Source organism: Dendropsophus ebraccatus, chromosome 9 (genome assembly GCF_027789765.1).
Source record: "Dendropsophus ebraccatus isolate aDenEbr1 chromosome 9, aDenEbr1.pat, whole genome shotgun sequence".
NCBI lineage: Eukaryota > Metazoa > Chordata > Amphibia > Anura > Hylidae > Dendropsophus > Dendropsophus ebraccatus.
In genome coordinates, this window is record NC_091462.1 from 85935231 (window position 1) to 85955219 (window position 19989).

General features: G+C 43.0%; 1 protein-coding gene across 4 annotated transcripts in view; it reads left to right on the top strand.

The window, feature by feature from the left end:
• The window catches only part of TMC5 (transmembrane channel like 5), a 69234-nt gene that overhangs the window by 33968 nt on the left and 15277 nt on the right, over nucleotides 1-19989 (top strand). For all 4 annotated transcript variants that reach the window (XM_069983756.1, XM_069983757.1, XM_069983758.1 and 1 more), the window contains 4 exons: nucleotides 9423-9567; nucleotides 11474-11638; nucleotides 12159-12316; nucleotides 15003-15081. In XM_069983756.1, the coding sequence (XP_069839857.1) occupies nucleotides 9423-9567; nucleotides 11474-11638; nucleotides 12159-12316; nucleotides 15003-15081 (547 nt within the window). The remainder of the gene's footprint in view (nucleotides 1-9422; nucleotides 9568-11473; nucleotides 11639-12158; nucleotides 12317-15002; nucleotides 15082-19989) is intronic.

Consider the following 19989-nt stretch of genomic DNA (forward strand, 5'->3'; position numbering starts at 1 on the left):
CTGTACGGCTACTATTTCTTGTGAAGGAACTATGGAAGGTTAGGCTACAAGAGGTTCATGCTCCAACCCCTGTAACAATGTACATTGCCGTTATGAACTCTTTATGTCTATTTGCATCTACTTTCCCTTTATTCCACCTTATCTATACTGTAATAACAGGGCAACTAAATTCAGTCTATTGTGTACAGAAAACTCTGTTTCCTTTACACCCCAGGCCAAGGGGAAGCAGACTGTAGCTCTTTAATATATTCTACAATTAGTACTTGGCAAAGCCAGGCAGATGCCAGGGCCCACTGCAGAGAATGTATTCAGTTTAGCTACTTTATTACCCACTGAATATCGCCATAGGAGTGGGATAAGCATCTTAGTACTGATACAGCTGTGTGCATGAGACGTAAAATGATATTGTCACCTACTTTTCATATAGGGATTTCTCAGCACCATTCTTAAGCTTATGTTGTGGACATTTCATATCTTACCGTATAATATATTTCTTGGTGGTCTCTCCCCTCAAAAATGCATGTTATTGTTGGTGGACAGTGCCATAGGGGCGGGACAGCAGAGAACCCCATATCTTAGCCCCCTCCATGATGTCATTGGCATCTTGGCCCGGCCCCCTCTGCAGCATCATCAGAATAGACCGATCAAGAGGCATAGCCCCCGCCTTCTCTGTTACAGCCAGATTAGAGGGGGCCTAGGCCTCTAAAACGGCCCATAACAACGGCTGCAGAGGTGTGGGGCCTACACATAGATAATGTCGCTGGGCCTATGGCACCAATTTGGGGGGTTCCACAACTGTTATGGCGCTATCCACCAACAATAATAGCAATTTTAGCATTTTTGAGGGGAGAGACCACCAAGAAATTCTTTATATGGTAAGATATGAAATAAGGTGAAGTAAGGTGTGGAACTTTTAATGAAAATAGATTAAAACATGGTTCGCACAGAACGACCAACGTGTTTCACGCGATTGCGCTTAATCATGGTCTGACTGTGTTTAGAAAATGGACAGGTTAAGAACACAAGGCTACCAATGGAAGAATGCCACGTCTTGTTATGAGTTCAATCAGATCACGCAAATCTTATACAAAAACGTACAAATACTTAGACAGGATGATATCCTCTCTGAAATCTTAGAACAGGGCCATAGATGCGTAGCCAGAAAAGGCAAATCACTTGGTGACATTTTATCACCTAGTATGTATCATGGATCCTCCACACCCAACACCTTGAAGGTGAAAGACAACTTTAGGTGTGGCCACAATCGTTGTCAAGTATGTATTCACACTGATACAAAAAAACGCTACATGAATAGCTCTAACACAAAATCTTATGACGTAGCGGAGTTTATTAATTGTGAGGGCAATCACGTTATAAACATAATACAATGCAACAGTTGCAACCTTAAATATGTTGGCTGCAAAATTAGAAAATTAAAACACCGCATGAGCGAACATGTAGCAGGTATCCGTAGAAAACAAGTAGCCAATGCTTCTGGAGCTGTTAAACATTTTTTGGGAGCACATGACGGCAACCTTGACTCATTTAGCTTTTATGGTTTTATTAGTCAGCAAACCACATAGGGGAGGAGTTTGGCGAAAGTGTTTATTACACAATGAAGCAGAAGTTATCTTTCGCCTAGATACTTGCAGATATAGGGGTTTAAATTTCAAAAACGATTCATTATATCATTATTTATAAACAAACTATAATTTTTCCCCGATTTCCCCTTTAATTAGCACACATATATGCAGTGTAAGAAAAGTATATTAAGGGTTAGTGCAAGTATATTGTGTTCCTTAGTCATTCAACTTATTATCGTTACAAGACCTGGCATTCTTCCATTGGTAGCCTTGTGTTTTTAACCTATCCATTTTCTAAACACAGTCAGACCATGATTAAGCTCAACCTTGTGAAACACGTCGGTCGTTCTTTGCGAACCATGTTGTACTCTATTTTCATTAAAAGTTATGTTTTAATCACCACGTCTGGAGTGCAGGGATCCTCACCTTACTTCCGCTGAACTTCTATTGCTTTTATAAACATGCAATACATTGCCCACTGCTATATAGTCCAGATCTCCATCTACTTCCCACTGACTTATTTAGACCAACATAAATTTGATTTGAATGAATAGAGTATCAGAAGAAACATTATGGCGATTGATTGGCGTTATGCAGTTTACAGCCCTAAGGACTTTAAGACATCCAGTTAATTATTTATTGGTTGATAATTGTGAAAAGCAAAAAGGTGTGTATGACCTAAGACTTGTTACCGAGAGGTATCTCTGATCTAGGGGTGATAGTTCTGTGAGGGAATTGTAAAAGATGTAATTGCAGGTAATTGACATAAGTTCTTACTGGGTAATAAACAACCTGATGCCCTGAAAAGTATGTTTATTGATACATATTTTAGTAGACATTGCCTTTAAGGGGTTAAAGTGCATATGGCACCTAGATCTGGTAATCTGCTCTGGCACAATGTTCAGAAATCATGACCTATGACTGCCTGTTCAGCTATTTATAGCAATGTGTATAAGCCTATGCTCATAGTTACCAACAGTCCCAGTTTTGTCGGGACTGTCCCCATTCTGAGGAGACAGCCCCAGCAAATCCATGTCCCGGGTATGTTCCGGGAAGCCCCGCCCCCTGCCAACACGAGTTACATCCCTCATGCAGAACAGGAAGGGGAGAGGAGTGACTGGGGGGCCATACAGGTGAGTTTTTTTTTTTTTTTTTTAAATGCAGATACAGGGGGTAGTGGTATGATGATCAAGGGGGTAGTAGTATGATGATAAAGGGGGTAGTAGTATGATGATAAAGGGACAGGAGGATGCTGAAGGGAATAGTAGTAGTGATGGAGGGGCAGGAGGATGAAAGGGGTAGTAGTATGATGATGGAAGGGCAGGAGGATGAAGGGGTATTGTACTGTATGTTCAGGACCATTATCTCTTGGCCAAGGTTTTGCACATGGTTTGTAATAATTACTTTGAGAAACCCAATAAAAACTATTGAAAAAGAAAAAACATCTCTCACCCCAGAGGATCTATATTTTTCTGAATCATAGATTCTGTTTATTCCAATAGACACTGTACAGTACGTTGATATAGCAGGTAAACTGAACACTTACTGCCACGGATCACTAGTGGTCTCAGGAGGTGGGCACTTCATGCTCAGCCTATTAACAAAGAACTATTGACCAAAGGCCTAAGATGTTTAAAAACCATGCAATTGTTAACTTATTAAAGGGGTATTCCCCCCAAAATTATTTTTGCATTAATACGTTGCCCACCCGTAGCTTTCCATCTTTCCAATATAAAGTTATTAAGGATTCTGCTGTTATCCAGCTGCACTCACCCCCACAGATTGCAGAGAATCATCAGACCTCAGTTCAACCCGACACGCTCCCTGCTCCTGGCCCCCACCCTCCGAGACGGCATCACGTGTCCTCAGTCCCAGCACATTGAAGTGACTGAGAATACTGATGCGGTGGCTGCTGTTACAGAGGGAGACAGTGATCAGCGCAGCTGTGACTGCATCCCTCTCTAACAGCAGCCACCCGGTCACCCCCAGCCCAGAGCTCACCCTCTGTGTCCAGAGCCTCCCGTTGCACCGTCCAGCACTCACCCGCAGCACACAGCCCCCCGCCCTCCCCATCACCCGTGGCAACCCTCACTCACCCGCAACACCCCCCCCCCGCGATCGCCCGCGGCAAGCTCCGCCCCCGCAATCACCCGCATCAAGCTCGGCCCCCCGCAATCGCCAGCGGCAATCTCCGCCCCCGCGATCACCCGCGGCAATCTCGCCCCCGCGGCAAGCTCCGCCCCCGAGATCGCCAGCGACAAGCTCCGCCCCTCGCAATCGCCGCGTCACCGCAAACTCAGCTCTGCTACACCTTCTCCCCAACTCAGCTCTGCTACGCCCTCACCGCCAACTCAGCTCTGCTACGCCCTCACCGCCAACTCAGCTCTGCTACACCGTCACGCCAACTCAGCTCTGCTACACCGTCCCCACCAACTCAGCTCTGCTACACCGTCCCCGCCAACTCAGCTCTGCTACATCGTCACCGCCAACTCAGCTCTGCTACACCGTCACCGCCATCTCAGCTCTGCTACACCTTCCCCTCAGCTCTGCTACACCTTCCCCCCAACTCAGCTCTGCTACACCGTCAACGCCAACTCAGCTCTGCTACACCGTCACCGCCATCTCAGCTCTGCTACACTGTCACCGCCATCTCAGCTCTGCTACACAGTCACCGCCATCTCAGCTCTGCTACACAGTCCTCCCAACTCAGCTCTGCTACACCTTCCTCCCAACTCAGCTCTGCTACACCTTCCTCCCAACTCAGCTCTGCTACACGTTCACCCCAACTCAGCTCTGCTACACCGGGATCCCCAACTCAGCTCTGCTATGCCCTCACCGCCAACTCAGCTCTGCTACGCCCTCACCGCCAACTCAGCTTTGCTACACCGTCCCCGCCAACTCAGCTCTGCTACACCGTCACCGCAGCTCTGCTACACCGTCACCGCCATCTCAGCTACACCGTTACCGCCATCTCAGCTCTGCTACACCGTCACCGCCATCTCAGCTCTGCTACACCTTACCCTCAGCTCTGCTACACCTTCCCCCCAACTCAGCTCTGCTATACCGTCACCGCCAACTCAGCTCTGCTACACCGTCACCGCCATCTCAGCTCTGCTACACCGTCACCGCCATCTCAGCTCTGCTACACCGTCCCCCCAACTCAGCTCTGCTACACCTTCCTCCCAACTCAGCTCTGCTACACCGTCCCCCCAACTCAGCTCTGCTACACGTTCACCCCAACTCAGCTCTGCTACACCGGGATCCCCAACTCAGCTCTGCTACACCGTCACCGCCAATTCAGCTCTGCTACACCGTCACCGCCAACTTAGCTCTGCTACACCGTCACCGCCAACTCAGCTCTGCTACACCGTCACTTCCAACTCAGCTTTGCTACACCGACACCGCCATCTCAGCTCTGCTACACTGTCATCATCTCCTTCATTGTCTCAGCTCTGCTACTTCACCATCATCAGGCAGAAGCATTGCATGATGGGTAATGTAGTTTCCTATCTTGGATATAGATAGGCTTTTAGAAAAACTTGTAACTCAGGAACGACAGCAGCTAGAAAGATGGGAGACGGCTCAAAATACTCAGGGGGACTTGGTGAGTAAGAACAGCTAGGTTTGGGAGCATTTTATTTTTTTAGTTCTTGGGGGGAATACCCCTTTAAGTACATGTTAGGGCTGCGTTCACACTACGTATATTTCAGTCAGTATATTTCAGTCAGTATTACAACCAAAACCAGGAGTGGATTAAAAACACAGAAAGGCTCTGTTCACACAATGTTGAAATTGAGTGGATGGCCGCCATATAACAGTAAATAACGGCCATTATTTCAATATAACAGCCGTTGTTCTAAAATAACAGAAAATATTTGCCATTAAATGGCGGCCATCCACTCAATTTCCCCATTGTGTGAACAGATCCTTTCTGTGTTTTTAATCCACTCCTGGTTTTGGTTGCAATATGAGGACCACAATACTGACTGAAATATACTGACTGAAATATACGTAGTGTGAACGCAGCCTAGAGCTGCAAGGTCCATAAGAAAGCTGTATCTGTACATCCTATAGCAATTTACATTGCATGCTTATTGTGGCTTTTGTCAAAGGGTATCTACACATAATATGTTCTATGAACATGACCATGACCATCTGTCCTGTTTAGCCCGGCAGACATCTTTTATGTAAATTCCTATTCTTGTTCCTGTTATACAAGTGTAGAATTTATCACTCTAGAGGTCAATGCTTATCACAGTAGCTGTATCTAAAATAGATATAACTCGAACTGTGTCAGGGAACTAAGATAGTGAAAAAAGCCACCATGTGTTTAAACAAAGATGTCCTTGCGTGACTGTAAACATGTCTAATGAAGAAGCATGATAGGGATTACAGCTACTGTGTGGCCCTAAGGGTGGCCATATACATTAGATAAGGGACCTTTATGGCTTTTTTTTTATGACAGATCAGATAGAACATTACAATTATTATTGTGTAGGTTCCCTTTAACAGAACAGCTTTGACCTATTGAGGACCTCTAAAAGTGTCCTTGCATTAAGACATTACCAGTAGGTCCTTTATCCTTTTACTGCCCGTGATTGATAGATTTCTTCCTATATAAATATAGGGTACGCAAAAAAAAAAAAGTTACCCAAGTCAGGGGGATCCAAGTGAGCAGCAAATCAGCCAACGGGCACTTCAGGCTATGTAATTGTCGTTTAATAAACTTATAGAAGTAGCTATGCAGATCACACTACAAATGTTCAATATGTCCCCCTCAGTTTTAAAAATGCTCAAACATGCTGTCATTCAGATCTGTCTCTCTCGGTAGACCTGGTCCCTTAAGAAACCCCATAACCAGGAGTCACACAGGATGAGATTGAGTGAGCGAGGAGCTTGGAAATAATGGCTTATAACCCATACATCTGTGAAAGCTTCAATTTATACAAATAAAACACCATTACTGCTATAGCCCCACCTATCAGTGACTTTTGTTTGTTTTTCATATAATTTGGAGCAGCAGAACGCCATTCAGGACCCTCTGATTTGGGACTGTTTCATTTCTCTTGTACTGATGATCATGCATAGGCCTTTAATCTACAGAGTTAAGTATAATGCAGCATGTCCTTTAAAGGAGTACTCCAGTGAAAATCTTTTTCTTATAGATCAACTGGTTTCAGAAAGTTATATAGATTTGTAATTAACTTCTTTTTAAAAATCTCCAGTCTTCCAGTACTTATGAGCCGTAGTGTATTCTTTCCAATCTGACACAGTGCTCTCTGCTGCGACCTCTGTCCGAGACAGGAACTGTACAGAACAGTAAAAAAAAAACCCATAGAAAACAGCAGCAGATTTTCCCCGTATTAACCCTTTAATAAAAATACTGTTTTGGATATGGTCTGACCCAATCATCTAGCAATCACAATATGACCCATGTCACAGTCATTTAGTCGTCTGTCACAGTCCCTTTAGTTGTTTAGGGACTGTTCACTTCCTGCCTATATCCCACCCCATCTTAGGTATCAATGTCACAAGATATCCTATGTTGTTGTTGTCACCTCTTACTGGTTTTAGAGGAAAATACAAGGAAATGCTAAATAGCAGTTTACTGAAAGAGGGCCAGGTGTTTTGTGTGACTGCTTTTACGGCAATGATAATGGAAACTGTAGCAATAGAGAAAGTTTCAAGTAATAAAAAACAAAGGTCAATTTATGTATCTTATGGTTTAAAAATAGAACAACAGGATACATCTTAAAGTGTCATTTGGAAAAACTGTTGACATATCATAGAGACATGTCAAAAGTTTTGATTGGTCAGGGTCTTAAGGCCCTATTCCACCAACAGATCTGATGACAGAATATCTACCAAAGATTTGAAGCCAAACCCAGGAGTGGATTTGAAAAGAGGAGAAATCCAGTCTTTCCTTTATGACCTGTTCTCTGTTTAAAGTCTGTTCCGGGTCGGGCTTTACATCTTTGGCAGATAATCTGTCGTCAGATCTGTTGGTGGAATAGGGCCGTTAGTGTGCAAGTCTCTTCCCGGTCTGGGTCACGTGATATCAGTTGGGCTCCATAGACTTACATAGGCAATCAGTCGGATCCCGAACCGAAAGATTATCGCGATTAGCTCGTTCTCTGAACACTGAACACTCAGACTTGGACTGATCAAAACTTTTGACATGTCTCTAGGACATGTCAGAAGTTTTTCCAAACGACAGTGACACTTTAAGGGCATGTTCAGCGTAGAATTCGTAGCAAAATCTGAGGCTTAAGGCCGTATTACATGGAACGACACTGAGGAGCAAACGATTGCTGTCAGCGCTCGTTTGCTCCTCGTTCCCCGCTCACTGCCGCCTCTATTACACGCAGAAGCGCCGAGTGGGTGAGTCCAGGGAGGGCCGGGGGAGCTGCAGGGGGGGGCTGCCCTGGTGATCGCTGTTCGTCCGGGCAACCCATAGGATATAGCGGCGCTCTGCTGCTGCCGCTCCTGTTCCACGGAGCGACGGCAGCAGATCGCCGCTACATAAGTCGTTTGTCTTTCAACATGTTGAAAGACAAACGACTTCAACGATCAGCCGACATGAACGATGTCGGCTGAATGTCTCCTCTTATTCCACGGGACGATTATCGGCTGTAACGTCTGATATCGGCCGGATACGGGCAATAATCGTTCCATGGAATAGGGCCTTTAGTCTCAGATTCTTGCCATAGATTTTCACTCACTATACCATGGATTTTGTTATGGTTTATATGTAGATTTACCCTCATGTAAAGAGGCTAATTCGTGTCCAGGCTACCTGATATGGTTTCTGCATTAAAAAAAATTACCCTGTGACTGAGGCCTAACAGGTGAAATGGTGACAAATAAAATATAGCATTTCAATTTAAATAATTTACCTAATGCCTAGTACAGGGTCACAAGGATACAAAGATCATTGGCCATTGGGCTCTACAATCCTAGACTAGACAGGACTTGAAAGGGTAAATACACACATAATGTAATGCTGCAGAAAATACATGTATGATCCGCAGTAGTGCTCCGTTTTACAAATCTCATCCACATGTTATGGAAACTTTTCACATAGGAACTGAACCTCCAGTAGATCTTTGAATCTGCAGTATGCATGCAGTAATACACATGGAAAAAGTCCTTCCATGTGGACCTACTCTAACAGAGTTGGCTCACCCACAGAACCCACCCACAGATTCATAACTTGTCTAGTCTAAGTTTAGTCCAACTGTTAGTTGGCTTAAACTGTGCAAGAATCTTTAGCATTTTTGGTACAGTGTCACATCCTAAGCTACACCCCTATTGCCCAGGCCATGTGCCTTTTGGCAGACACTGTGAGCAAGAGTTTAAAAAGTAAATCTGTTTAAATAAGTATTGTGTTGTGTTACAGCTAACTTTGCCTATAGGCTGAGAATGTTCTTTAGAATAAAAGGACGGCAGCACTTGTCCATTTGGTTTACACATAGGTGATAATAAATAATAATAAGTACTGTATATTTAAAAATAATTAATTATTTTAATTAGTTTATATATAGTCTGTCTTTAGCAGGAACACCATCATTGTAAGCTTAAAATACAGAGTTCTTCAGGTAAAACCAATGGGAACAACACTCATGGCCATTGGCCCTCTTTTCCCTTCCAATTTGTCCATCCACTACTCCAGCCATCGTCTAATGTTTTTGCATAAGGTTAGGTTATACTGTTATCTGTAAGTGGTTAACCTCTGTGATTCAACAATCCATGGAACCAGAGCCGCTGGCAATCAGTAAGTGGTAGCATTTCATACAGTATGGGTGATACTCATTCCCTTCCTTTGTTGTGTGTTCTCAGCATGGCAAAATCCTTTCGAAATAACTTTATTAACCCGGCTTCGTTTTCGGGCAATGCTGCTAAACTTCTGTGCAGTTGGGATTTCAGTATCAACAATGAAAAGGCTGTGAAATTAAAGAGAAGACATCTAAGCACGCAAATAAAGGTAAGAAACGTCCCAGAATCTATTGACTTTATGGGTGTCAGATAAATAATTGTCTGGCAGTCATAGCATTCACTACTTGTGTGAAGTCTTTCCAGAATAAACAAGAAAAACTGGTTTATTCCTTACAAAAGTCAATTTAAAGGAGGGACGCCAATGTAATCCACAGTCATTTATTTACAGTTTATAAATTAATAAATTATTAACAAGTTGTAATTTCCTTAAAGCTAAAATTATGGTATAATTCTGATTAGCTAAATGATTCTGTAGTGGCACCCAGGACCTTGTTTCTGTGGGTGCCCCTTTGCCATCTAAGAGGTGTTTTGAAGACTTATTTATTTTGCTAATACATTGCTTAAAAGGAATCTGTCAGCACCCTGGCCCTGCCGGAGATGCTGACAGTGTTCTGTAGCTAGCAGTTCCCTAGTGAGCATGTTACCATTTGGTAATTTGTCTGTGGAGTGGATTATGTGTAATCTTGGGTCTACTACTGTACTGAAGAGTCAAAGAGGAGTTGTCACTCAGCGTTTGTGCATCACTCTTCTCACCACTCCTTCTTCCCCCCTCTACTTCATGAATAAATAATGCTGCCTGGCCTCCTGCTCTCTCACACTGTCAGTATCTGCCAACAGAGTACTGATCTGTAATCAGATATAGTTGAATCTTCTAGTCTGTGTTGGAGCTGGGGTCTAGGTAAATCATGTGTCTAAAGACCAGTAACATTTCTTTCTTCGGTACTATTCCTCTGATGGAAATTAAATGTAGTTTTTTTCTCATTATTATTATATTATTTTTATAAGTGCAAAAAATTCCCAATCAGGTGCAAATTAGTTTCGTTTTTTTTCCTCATCATTGTATTAAAAAAGGCTGATTTGATTAGGAAAGCTTTGCACTTTTAAAAATGATACACTAATGAGAAAAAAATAAATAACTATATTTCATTTCTATCAGGGGAATTGAACCAAAGAATACAAACTGCTGCTGGTCTATAGTCAGGTGATTTACCCCTAGACCACAGTTGCAACACAGGCTAGCAGATGCAACTATATCTGATTGCAAATCAGTCCTCAGTTGGCAGATACTGGCTGATAGCTGAGTGAACAGGAGGCCAGGCAGCAGATTATTCATGACAAAGAAGGATGAGGAAGCAGTGGTGAGGTGTGCCAGAGTGCAGCACAAATGCTGAGCCACGACTTCTCATTGACTCTTCATTACATTAGGAGACCCAGGAATGTGCATAATCTACTCCACAGACAAATTACCAAAATGTAAAATGCTCACTAGGGGACTGCCAACTACAGCACTCTGTCAGCACTTTACACTGCTGCCACCAATGTTTGTATTTGGAACTGCAGGGCTATCTAACACCTGGTCCTCGCTTCCCGGCTCTGATCAAGTACTGTGCACAGTGCTATACAAAGCAGGGTCCTGTTCCCCCTGTATTGCATATTCTTATATACAGTACTTGGAGGGTTGAGAGGGAGGCTGCCCGGCATGATCTGCACTGGCCTGCCTGCACTCCAGACCATTCACTAATAGAAAACATTTGGCACATAAAACAAATATCATAAAACAAAAAGTCCAATAAATAAGACTCAGGACTGTTGAGGTTGTTGAGGTACTAGAATCCTACATTAGACAACATTGGGGCAACATTACTCTCCCCCCAAAAAAACCTGGTCTCCTCACTTCCCAGACGTCTACAGAGTGTTGTTAAAAAAAGATTGGATACTGCCCAATGGTAGACATGGCCCCGTCCTAACTTTTTTTAAATGCATTGCTGCCATTGTTCTAAATGAGGTTTCTTTTTTCATAACTTAGTGATAAGTCTTACTTTTTATCATCTGATGCTATCTCAGATCATTGTATTGTATTTTGATTTACATTTTCCCTTTTTTTTTTTGCTTAGGAAATTTTGGCAGAAAAACTAATGGAAGCTTTAAAACTCTCTTTGAGTCAGAAGCTAGCTCGCCTTAGTATTCACATGGCTGCCTGGATCCTCTCCTCAGGGTTGGCAGCTGCCTGCTGTGCTGCAGTATACTACCTTTGCCTAAAAGTTGCGGATTCTGCAGAGGTAACCCACAAACATCTGTGTGCTTTGTCAACCGGTAGAGGGAACTTAATAAACACTACTCACCTCTTCCCATGCCCCTGAAGTGCTATGTCACAGGCTGCGGGACCCTGCCAGAAGACATTTTTCCCCTGTCTCTGTGCAAATACAGGACCCAGTTGATGGATTGCCCCATCCCCCAATCAGTGACAGCTGCAGTGTCCCGCCCCAGTCACTGTCTGGCTGGGTTGTAACATTGTAGCCAAAGAAGATCCCGGAGCCCAACGAGGGTGGCAAACCTTTGCTGCAGAGGCACGGGAGAGCTAAGTAGTGATTGTTTATTATGTTCCCCCCTGCCCCTGCTGGCTGACAAATTTTAAAAAATAGCCGGACTTCTCCTTTAAGGATTTGGATGCATGAGGCAGCATGGGGTTGAGCATGTGAGCCTCTGTATGGAAGTACATAATGATTTTCTGAGTATTTAAAACCAATAATACATATTTCTTATAGCATGTAATTCTGTATCCCTTATTTATCTCAACAGGATGAAGGGTTAAGTGAACTGACTAAGCAGGCGGCCACCTTACTGGTCCCTGTGGTGGTTAGCCTCATCAACCTTATCATGCCTCTGGTCTACTCTATGTTTGGACTAGTTGAGAAATTCAAGTATCCGCAGCATCAAGTCTACGTAGTGATTATAAGGTAAGACTAAGTACTCTATAATGTACTGTAAGAATAATGTATGAGGACATGTTTACATTTTGGAAATGTATGGAGTACAAAGCAGCATCACTACCATATACAAAGCCAAAAACATGTAGTTTTACTGATATTTTGTCAAAGTAAGTTCTAGGAAATAATAATAATAATAATAATAATAATAATGCTTTTATTTGTATAAAATGCAGCTGCTTTTAAATACATAGATTTGTTTGGTTCGGACACACTGTACAGCAATCTGAAATCTGATCTGCAACATTATGGAAAAAACGTACATGGAATCTGTGTAGAAACTGACTTATGGTACAGAGTTAAGCACAGTAGAAGAAGTGGTGGTCTCAGCACAACAAAAAGTCCATATCAAAAGTAGAAAACTTTAATTCAAATCCAAGGCATAAAAAAGTGTATGAGTGTTACAAAAAACAGATTTAGGCCGGGTTCACACACTGTAAAACACCGGCCGTTCTGTTACCCGGCCGTGTCACAGAACGGCCGGTATCTGTTAAAATAATCCCGGCTGGATGAACTTCAATTCTATTAAACTGGAATGCGGACGCATTAGTGTGCTCCCACATGCCAATTCACCATAGCACACAATGGAAAGTGCAGCCGGAGCTGCACTTTTCCATGTGTGAGCTGTCAGTGTTTTGCAGCCGCTATTCAATGAATAGTGCCCGCACAAAACTGACATGTCAGTTTTTACTGTGGCCTCTAGGGATCCCAGACGGAGTGTATACTATATGTTTACACTCTGGCCAGGATTCTCTCTAACTGCAATGCAACGTGGAATTTCTATTAATCACGGCCGTTGTTACAACAGCCATGATTAATAGACATTTTACGTTGTGTGAACATAGCCTTAAACAGCGATATGTCAGTTCATGTTCCAGATTTTCCCTAAAAAGGAGAAGTCCAACAAAAATAAAAAATCACAGGCAGGCGGTGCAGGAACATAATACGGAAAGTATACTTATCTGTCCCTGTGCCCCCACAACGCCACTCTCACCGTTCTTGAAAACAGCCACGGATGTCATTTTTGGCTGCCACGCATGTCACGGTGCGGGTCCAGCTTCTGCTACTGCAATGTCACGGCTTTGCTGGTTGATTACCCACTCAGCCAGTCAGTGACTGCAGCGGTGTTCTGTCCCACTTATTGGCTGAGCTGGCAATCTATCAGCTGGGTATGTGATGTTTTAGCAGCAGGAGTTGCAGTAGGCAGAGCTCGAGGCATGGGGATGGGTAAGTATCCTTTTTTTTATTATGTTCCCACACATCCCTGTTTTTTTTTTGTTTTTTTTTCGTGAGACTTTTCCTTTAAATTGGTAAGTCAAAATCCACAATAAGATGGTACAGTCTTCAACTGTGGATTTTTTTCACATTGATTTTTTTTTTGCTTTCAGTTTACATATTCTACAACAGTGCCAAATCAACAGTGCCAAATCCAAAATATGTCTGCAATATTCTGCATATTTTCCACTGCAAATTTAAAAGTGGTAATTTGATAATTTTGCATTTCTGATCAATATTAAAGCATACTAAGGATAGTATATTTTGATATTAAAGTGGTACCCCAGGCAAACTTAAAAAAATACCAGGAAGGACAGGGGAACATAAACGCAGTGCCACCTTTCAGGTTCATGCAATTGTATCCTTTATTTCCCGGTCCTGGGATGTCACTTCCCCGTTTAAAAATGCCTGCTCAGCCAATCAGTGACTGAGGCTTGTCCCGCAGTCACTGACTGGTTGAGCCGATAGTTCCTCTGATGTCAAGACAACACAGGAATAATATAAGAAATACCAGAGTGCACAGCTTGTATATAAATACAGTAGGGTGCACAGTCACTATATATAAAGAACACCAGTACTCTACTAAAGAAAACAAGATATATAGAAACAAGACTGGCACATCAAAATAATTACTTATATATACACATCTTTTATTAGAAATCACCAAATAAATTTGAAAGCACAAAATGCACGATCTTTACAATTAAAAACAATTAAAAACAATTAAAAACTCGCTCCCCTTCCTCCCTCATGGGAAAGACAATCCCTGGTATAAGATAATCTCCAAAATCAATGGCAGTGTGTAAAAACCAGCCGTACTTGATTACTAAAGTCCCTGTGCATGACTATACATGAGTATACAAAAAATACCATCCGTGATACAACAAATGAAACAAGCTAATAAAGGAAGAAATGAATATACCAGTGCACAACATAAGTACTCAAATAATGAGTAAAGACACAAACTATAGCCAAACCGGGGTGGACCAGGGGGTCTCAGGGAGGGGTGACCGAAACCCCACGCGTTCCGTCCACTAATTGGACTTTCTTAAGCATGACAACACAGGAACGGGGAGAGATAGGAGACCAGGGGGTGACCGGTAGCCCTGTCTGAGCATTGAGACAGGTAAGTATAACTTGATTGTTTTTTTTGCTGCAAGATAAATGAGAATGAGCCTACAGTTCCCAGTCACAGGGCCCCCTGCCAGGATTAGCTAGTCACTAAGGGACATAATACATTTAAAGCATGTTTAGCACACAGCGGAAAGTAAGGTTTTTTTTTTTTTTGTAATGGAAATATCATATTTTTGACAATTATTAGGTATATTTGAATGTCCTCAATATAATATCAATACAATATCAATGTATTATGTCTTTACAGAAATGTCCTGCTGAAATTTTCAGTTATTGGAATCTTGTGTTACTACTGGCTGGAAAAAATTGCAGAGAGCAGTCGACAGGTAAATCTTTATTAGATATGATATTCTGATGTTATGTACTTGTGTTATGTGTATGTTCTGATGTTATGCGCTGCATTCGCTCTCTATTGGCTGTGTCTTGTAGGGTGTTTAAAGGCTTGGACAATAGCTTTCTCTGATCCTGGTTTCTAACAGACGTCTCAGCTATTAACATCCAGCCCTTACTGTTCTTGAGCCTACTCCACATTCCCTTCCCAATATGTACATTTTAACACTTTTAAGATATATTAGATAACAATTAATCAGTGCAAAATTCAGTGTTTGGCATTTACTGTAAGACAACCAAAGATGTTAAAATCTTAGCAGATCTGTTCAAACTTAGCTAAATCTGGGCACAAACAAATAATTGTTATGGCCGATGTTACTTGCCTTTGAGTATTACGAGCAGCTTGTTATATCTCAATGGAGTATGAAAATGCTGAAACTATCTGCACATCCAGCAGTATGAATTTTATTACAGAATAGCTTTGTTTCTTTAATGTGTCTATTAAAGGTTCTTATGTTTCCATTGTTTTCAACAATGCTTATGTGACCTAAAATTTCTGTGGGTCAAGATGATCTCTGTGATAAAGTAATGTACTAAGTAAATATATTGTGTATGCAGCCATTAACATGAATCATTTCATGCCTATCTCCATTCATGCTGGTAACTAAGAACTATTCCTAAAGAGATTCTTCACTTTTAGGCAGCCTATGAGCTGTAAACAGAAGGGGTGGGGGTAATTGGTTTGGATTAGTTTCTAAAACTAATACTTTAGTCCTCTAATGTTTTGTATAGCTTTCGTATAGTATGTAATGATTTTTTTTTTCTCTTAAAGTGACTCTGTACCCACAATCTGCCCCCCCGCCAAACCGCTTGTACCTTCGGATAGCTGCTTTTAATCTAAGATCTATCCTGGGGTCAGTTAAGCAAGTTGTCAGGAACTCACCTGACCTGGCTCCAGCGGCGTCTTCTTCGGGCTCGGCTCCGGCGGCCTGCTCGAGAGCCCGCCGGTGCTCCGCCCGCCGGATCCGTGTGACGTCACAGAGAACCAACGGCGTCACTAGTAACTGGGGGCGCCGCAGTTTCACGTGACAGTCAGCCGGCCGGCCAGCACAGCTGATGCGGCCGTGCAGGCTGAGTGACAGATCGCTCTGCCACTCGGCCTGCAGCGCCGCAGCTGTATTGTTGCTGGAATCAGGAGACCGGACCAATCAGTGTCTGGTCCGGGCTCCTGATCCAGTATAAAGTAAAGTTAAAGCCAGTTGGTCATCGCTGGCTATTGGTTCATTCTGATCCCAGCTCCCCCTGTCCTATTCCTGCGAACCCCGTCCTAATTCCTTCTGCCTGACTTACTTGTGTTCTGACCTCCGCCTGACTTTTTGACTATCCCTTGTGTTCCTGACTTTGTACTGCGTTGTCCGTGTGGTTTGACCCGGATTGTTCTACTATTCTCTTTAAACTGTTTTTATTGAACTTCGGCACATAGTGAAGACATAGATCATGCTTGTCTAGGCAGGTAGTGGCATAATAACATAAATACAATGTTAACACAGTAAGTACACACTATAGCATAAACCTCCAGGAAAAGAACATGTCATCAGGGACTGTGTAAAAAGACAGTAACAGTCTTGAGTGGTATACCATCATAGAAACATAAATATGACATCTGTGGTGTAATTGGAAGATATGCCATTGCAAGGTCCTGTCCCTATTAATGGACCCAGAAGGTCTAAGCGAGCTATCCGAAGCTCTATTTTTTAAACGAACATATAACAAGAGGGGGAACAGGGAAAAAGGGGGGGGGGAAGAAGTGAGGGGAAGCTTAGAAAAAAAAAAAAAAAGGTGGGGGGAGGGGGTTGCCCGTGGGTCTCCGCGTGCCACAGGAGGTGCCCAAAAAAACAGTCATATTCCATGTAATGTCGCATTTTGTGCTTCTAAATTGGCGGGTCGTCTGCAAGTTGTCTGGTGAGGTACCACGTAGTGTCTTGAAATGTGTGTTTTTATCCTGAATTCGGAGGGGTAGTGTAGGGATAAAAGTTTCCCATACAGTGAAGAATTTCTCCACTCTATGTTCTTTAAGAATAGAAGCCTCCATCCTGTCCATTTTGAATAGGAATAGTAATTTATCCAGGAACAGCCGGCAAGAGGATGGGGAGATTTCCAGACTTGCAGAATGGCCTTACGTGCAGCAGCAGCCAAAAAGTGTAGAAGTCTCCTGGCTCCCCAGTCACATTTGTATTTAATAGGGTCCGTCCAGCCAAAAATTCCCCATAGGGCCTCATAGGGTACAAAAGTTACTAGATACGACCCCGCGAATCTCTCCACTATTTTCCAAAAGGATTGTATCACCGGACAATGCCAGAGACAGTAGGCTATATCCGCCCCAGGTTCCCCACATTTGAAACAGGCATCAGACTCTAAGATACCCATTTTAAATCCTCGTGTAGGAGAGATATAAGTCCTGTGGAAGACCCGCAACGTCATCTCCATGTAACGAGCAGAGGGTAATGTTTTTACCGAGTAGTCTAAAATGGATAGCATATCAGGGATGTCTAAATTCAACCCAGCTTGGGTCCAGCGGGCCAAACCTGTTGTTGTGTTGCTATAGTCTATAGAAGAGGCAAGATAGCGGTAAGACAGGGATATTTGGTGTCTAGTGGAAGTAGAAAGGTGTAGGGCCTTATGAAATGTGATATCCCATTCACTGGATGGCAGGGTACGAATGTATTTAGTTATGTAACTACGGGCCTGTAGGTATGCGAAAAATGGAAATTGAAGTGTGGGGTAAGGTTCTTTCAAAGTCTGTAAGGTCCAGGGTTGTTTAGTGGTGGCGTCGATAAAATGTGTGAGTAAGCGAAGGCCCCCATCATACCAGGTTTTAAGATCCTTTTGAAAGGTTGGGTTCCCTATCAAGGTGGTGAATAGGGAGGAGTGGGGGTCGAGGCTGGTGACTTTGCAAATCTTATTCCATGACTTCCAGGTAGAAAGAAGAAGAGGGTTTTCTTTCACCCACGGGGGTAAAGAAGTGTAGGGGGTGTGTAGTAAGTTGGGCAGGGATAAGGCAGAGGCCATATGGTGGTCCAGTGCTATGTCTGTGTGTATTTCAGTATGTTGAACCCAGTCCCGTATGACCCGGAATTGCGCAGCTAGATTTAGGGAACGAATGTCTGGAAAATTAAGGCCTCCATGTTGTCTGGTCTGCTGTAAAATTTTATAGGAGATTTTCGATTTTTTTATTACCCCAGATGAAAGATCTATAAAGGAAATTAATCCGCTGCTCGTCTTTTGGGCGTAGATAAATTGGTAGCGTTTGTAGCAGGTATAATAGTTTTGGCACTTCGATCATTTTTAATAAGCTAGCTCGGCCCATGAATGTTAGGGGGAGACGTTTCCAAAGTGTGAGGGAGTGGTCTAGGGTTTTAATGTTTTTCTCCATATTAAAGGAATACAGTTTGGCCGGTGATTTGGTGACTCCGATCCCCAAGTACGTTATGTGGGACGTGTTCCACTGAAGTGGGATGGACGTCGACCACAAGGGGCGACTTGGGCCTTTGAGGAGTAGTGCTTCACAAGTGGACAAGTTAAGGGTGAAGCCTGAAAGATCCTCGAGCACTAAAGAAAGTGAAGATCTCGGGGACGACAATGCCAATAAAAGATCATCAGCGAACGCCATGATCCTAAGATCGGAGTCACCAATGTTTACACCAGTATATGTAGGGGAGGTTTCAATGTGTCGCAGGAGGGGGTCTATAGAGATATTAAAAAGAAGGGGAGAAAGAGGGCAGCCCTGACGTACCACGGAATAGATCTATAGAGGGGGGTATTTTTGCCATTTATGGTAAGGGTCTTTGCAGCTTGGCTATTAATGTGTTGTAAGAATGACAGAAAAATATGTCCAAAATTACGTTCGGAGAGGGTGGCATAAAGGAACGGCCAGGAGACCTTATCAACGGCCTTCTCTGCGTCCAGGCTAAGCAACACAGTAGGCTGGTTATTTTTATTTAATGTGTGTACTGTAACAGCCACCGCTCTACGAACATTCTTGACAGAATGTCTGTTTAAGAGGAAGCAGGATTTTTGTTAGTATTTTATAGTCCTGATTGAGAAGAGCTATCGGACGTTAAAATTGAGGAAGAGTTGGATCTTTCTAAGGTTTAAGTAATAAAATTGTGCGAGAGTGTGCGAAGTCAGCTAGCGGGGCCTCTTCTTTGTAGATACTGTTAAGAAGGCGGGTAAGGTATGGAGCAATTTCTGCAGTTTATAGTACTCCCCTGAGAAACCGTCGGGGCCTGGGGTTTTATTGTTGGAAAGGGATTGTATAGTGTGTGAAGGGAGTCAAGAAAAGAATGTATGGTTGCTTGGTCTGAAGGTTCTGCCCTGTAGAGATGTTCATAATAGTCAGAATTTTTTCCATTTGTTCACTATTCCGGGTTAGTACATGGGAGTGGGGATCACGGAGTGATAAGAGCGTATGTTTCGTATTAGGCTGGCGGGTCAATTTAGCCAGAAGTGGACCTATTTTATTTCCCCATCTGTAGTATTTATTCTGTATAGCTGTGACATGCCAACTAGTGTGGGCCTGTATGAAATTATCCAGGAGTGATTTTGCGTCCTCCAATGCTTGTTTGGTCGCACCAGAAGGTTGGCGCGAATGTGCTAGTTGAGCATTTCTGAGATCAGCATGTAATTGTTGGAATTAGGAGGTGTACTTATGTTTCTGATGACGAACATAACTAATTATATGACCCCTCATCACTGCCTTGGAAGCCGCCCATAAAAGTGGCACGTCTGCTACATGTTCGACATTGTCGTCAATGTAATTAGCCCAACTAGTTTTTAAGTAGGCTTGAAAATCAGGAGAGGTTGCCAGATAATTTGGGAATTTCCAGATTCTGGTTTTTTGAATA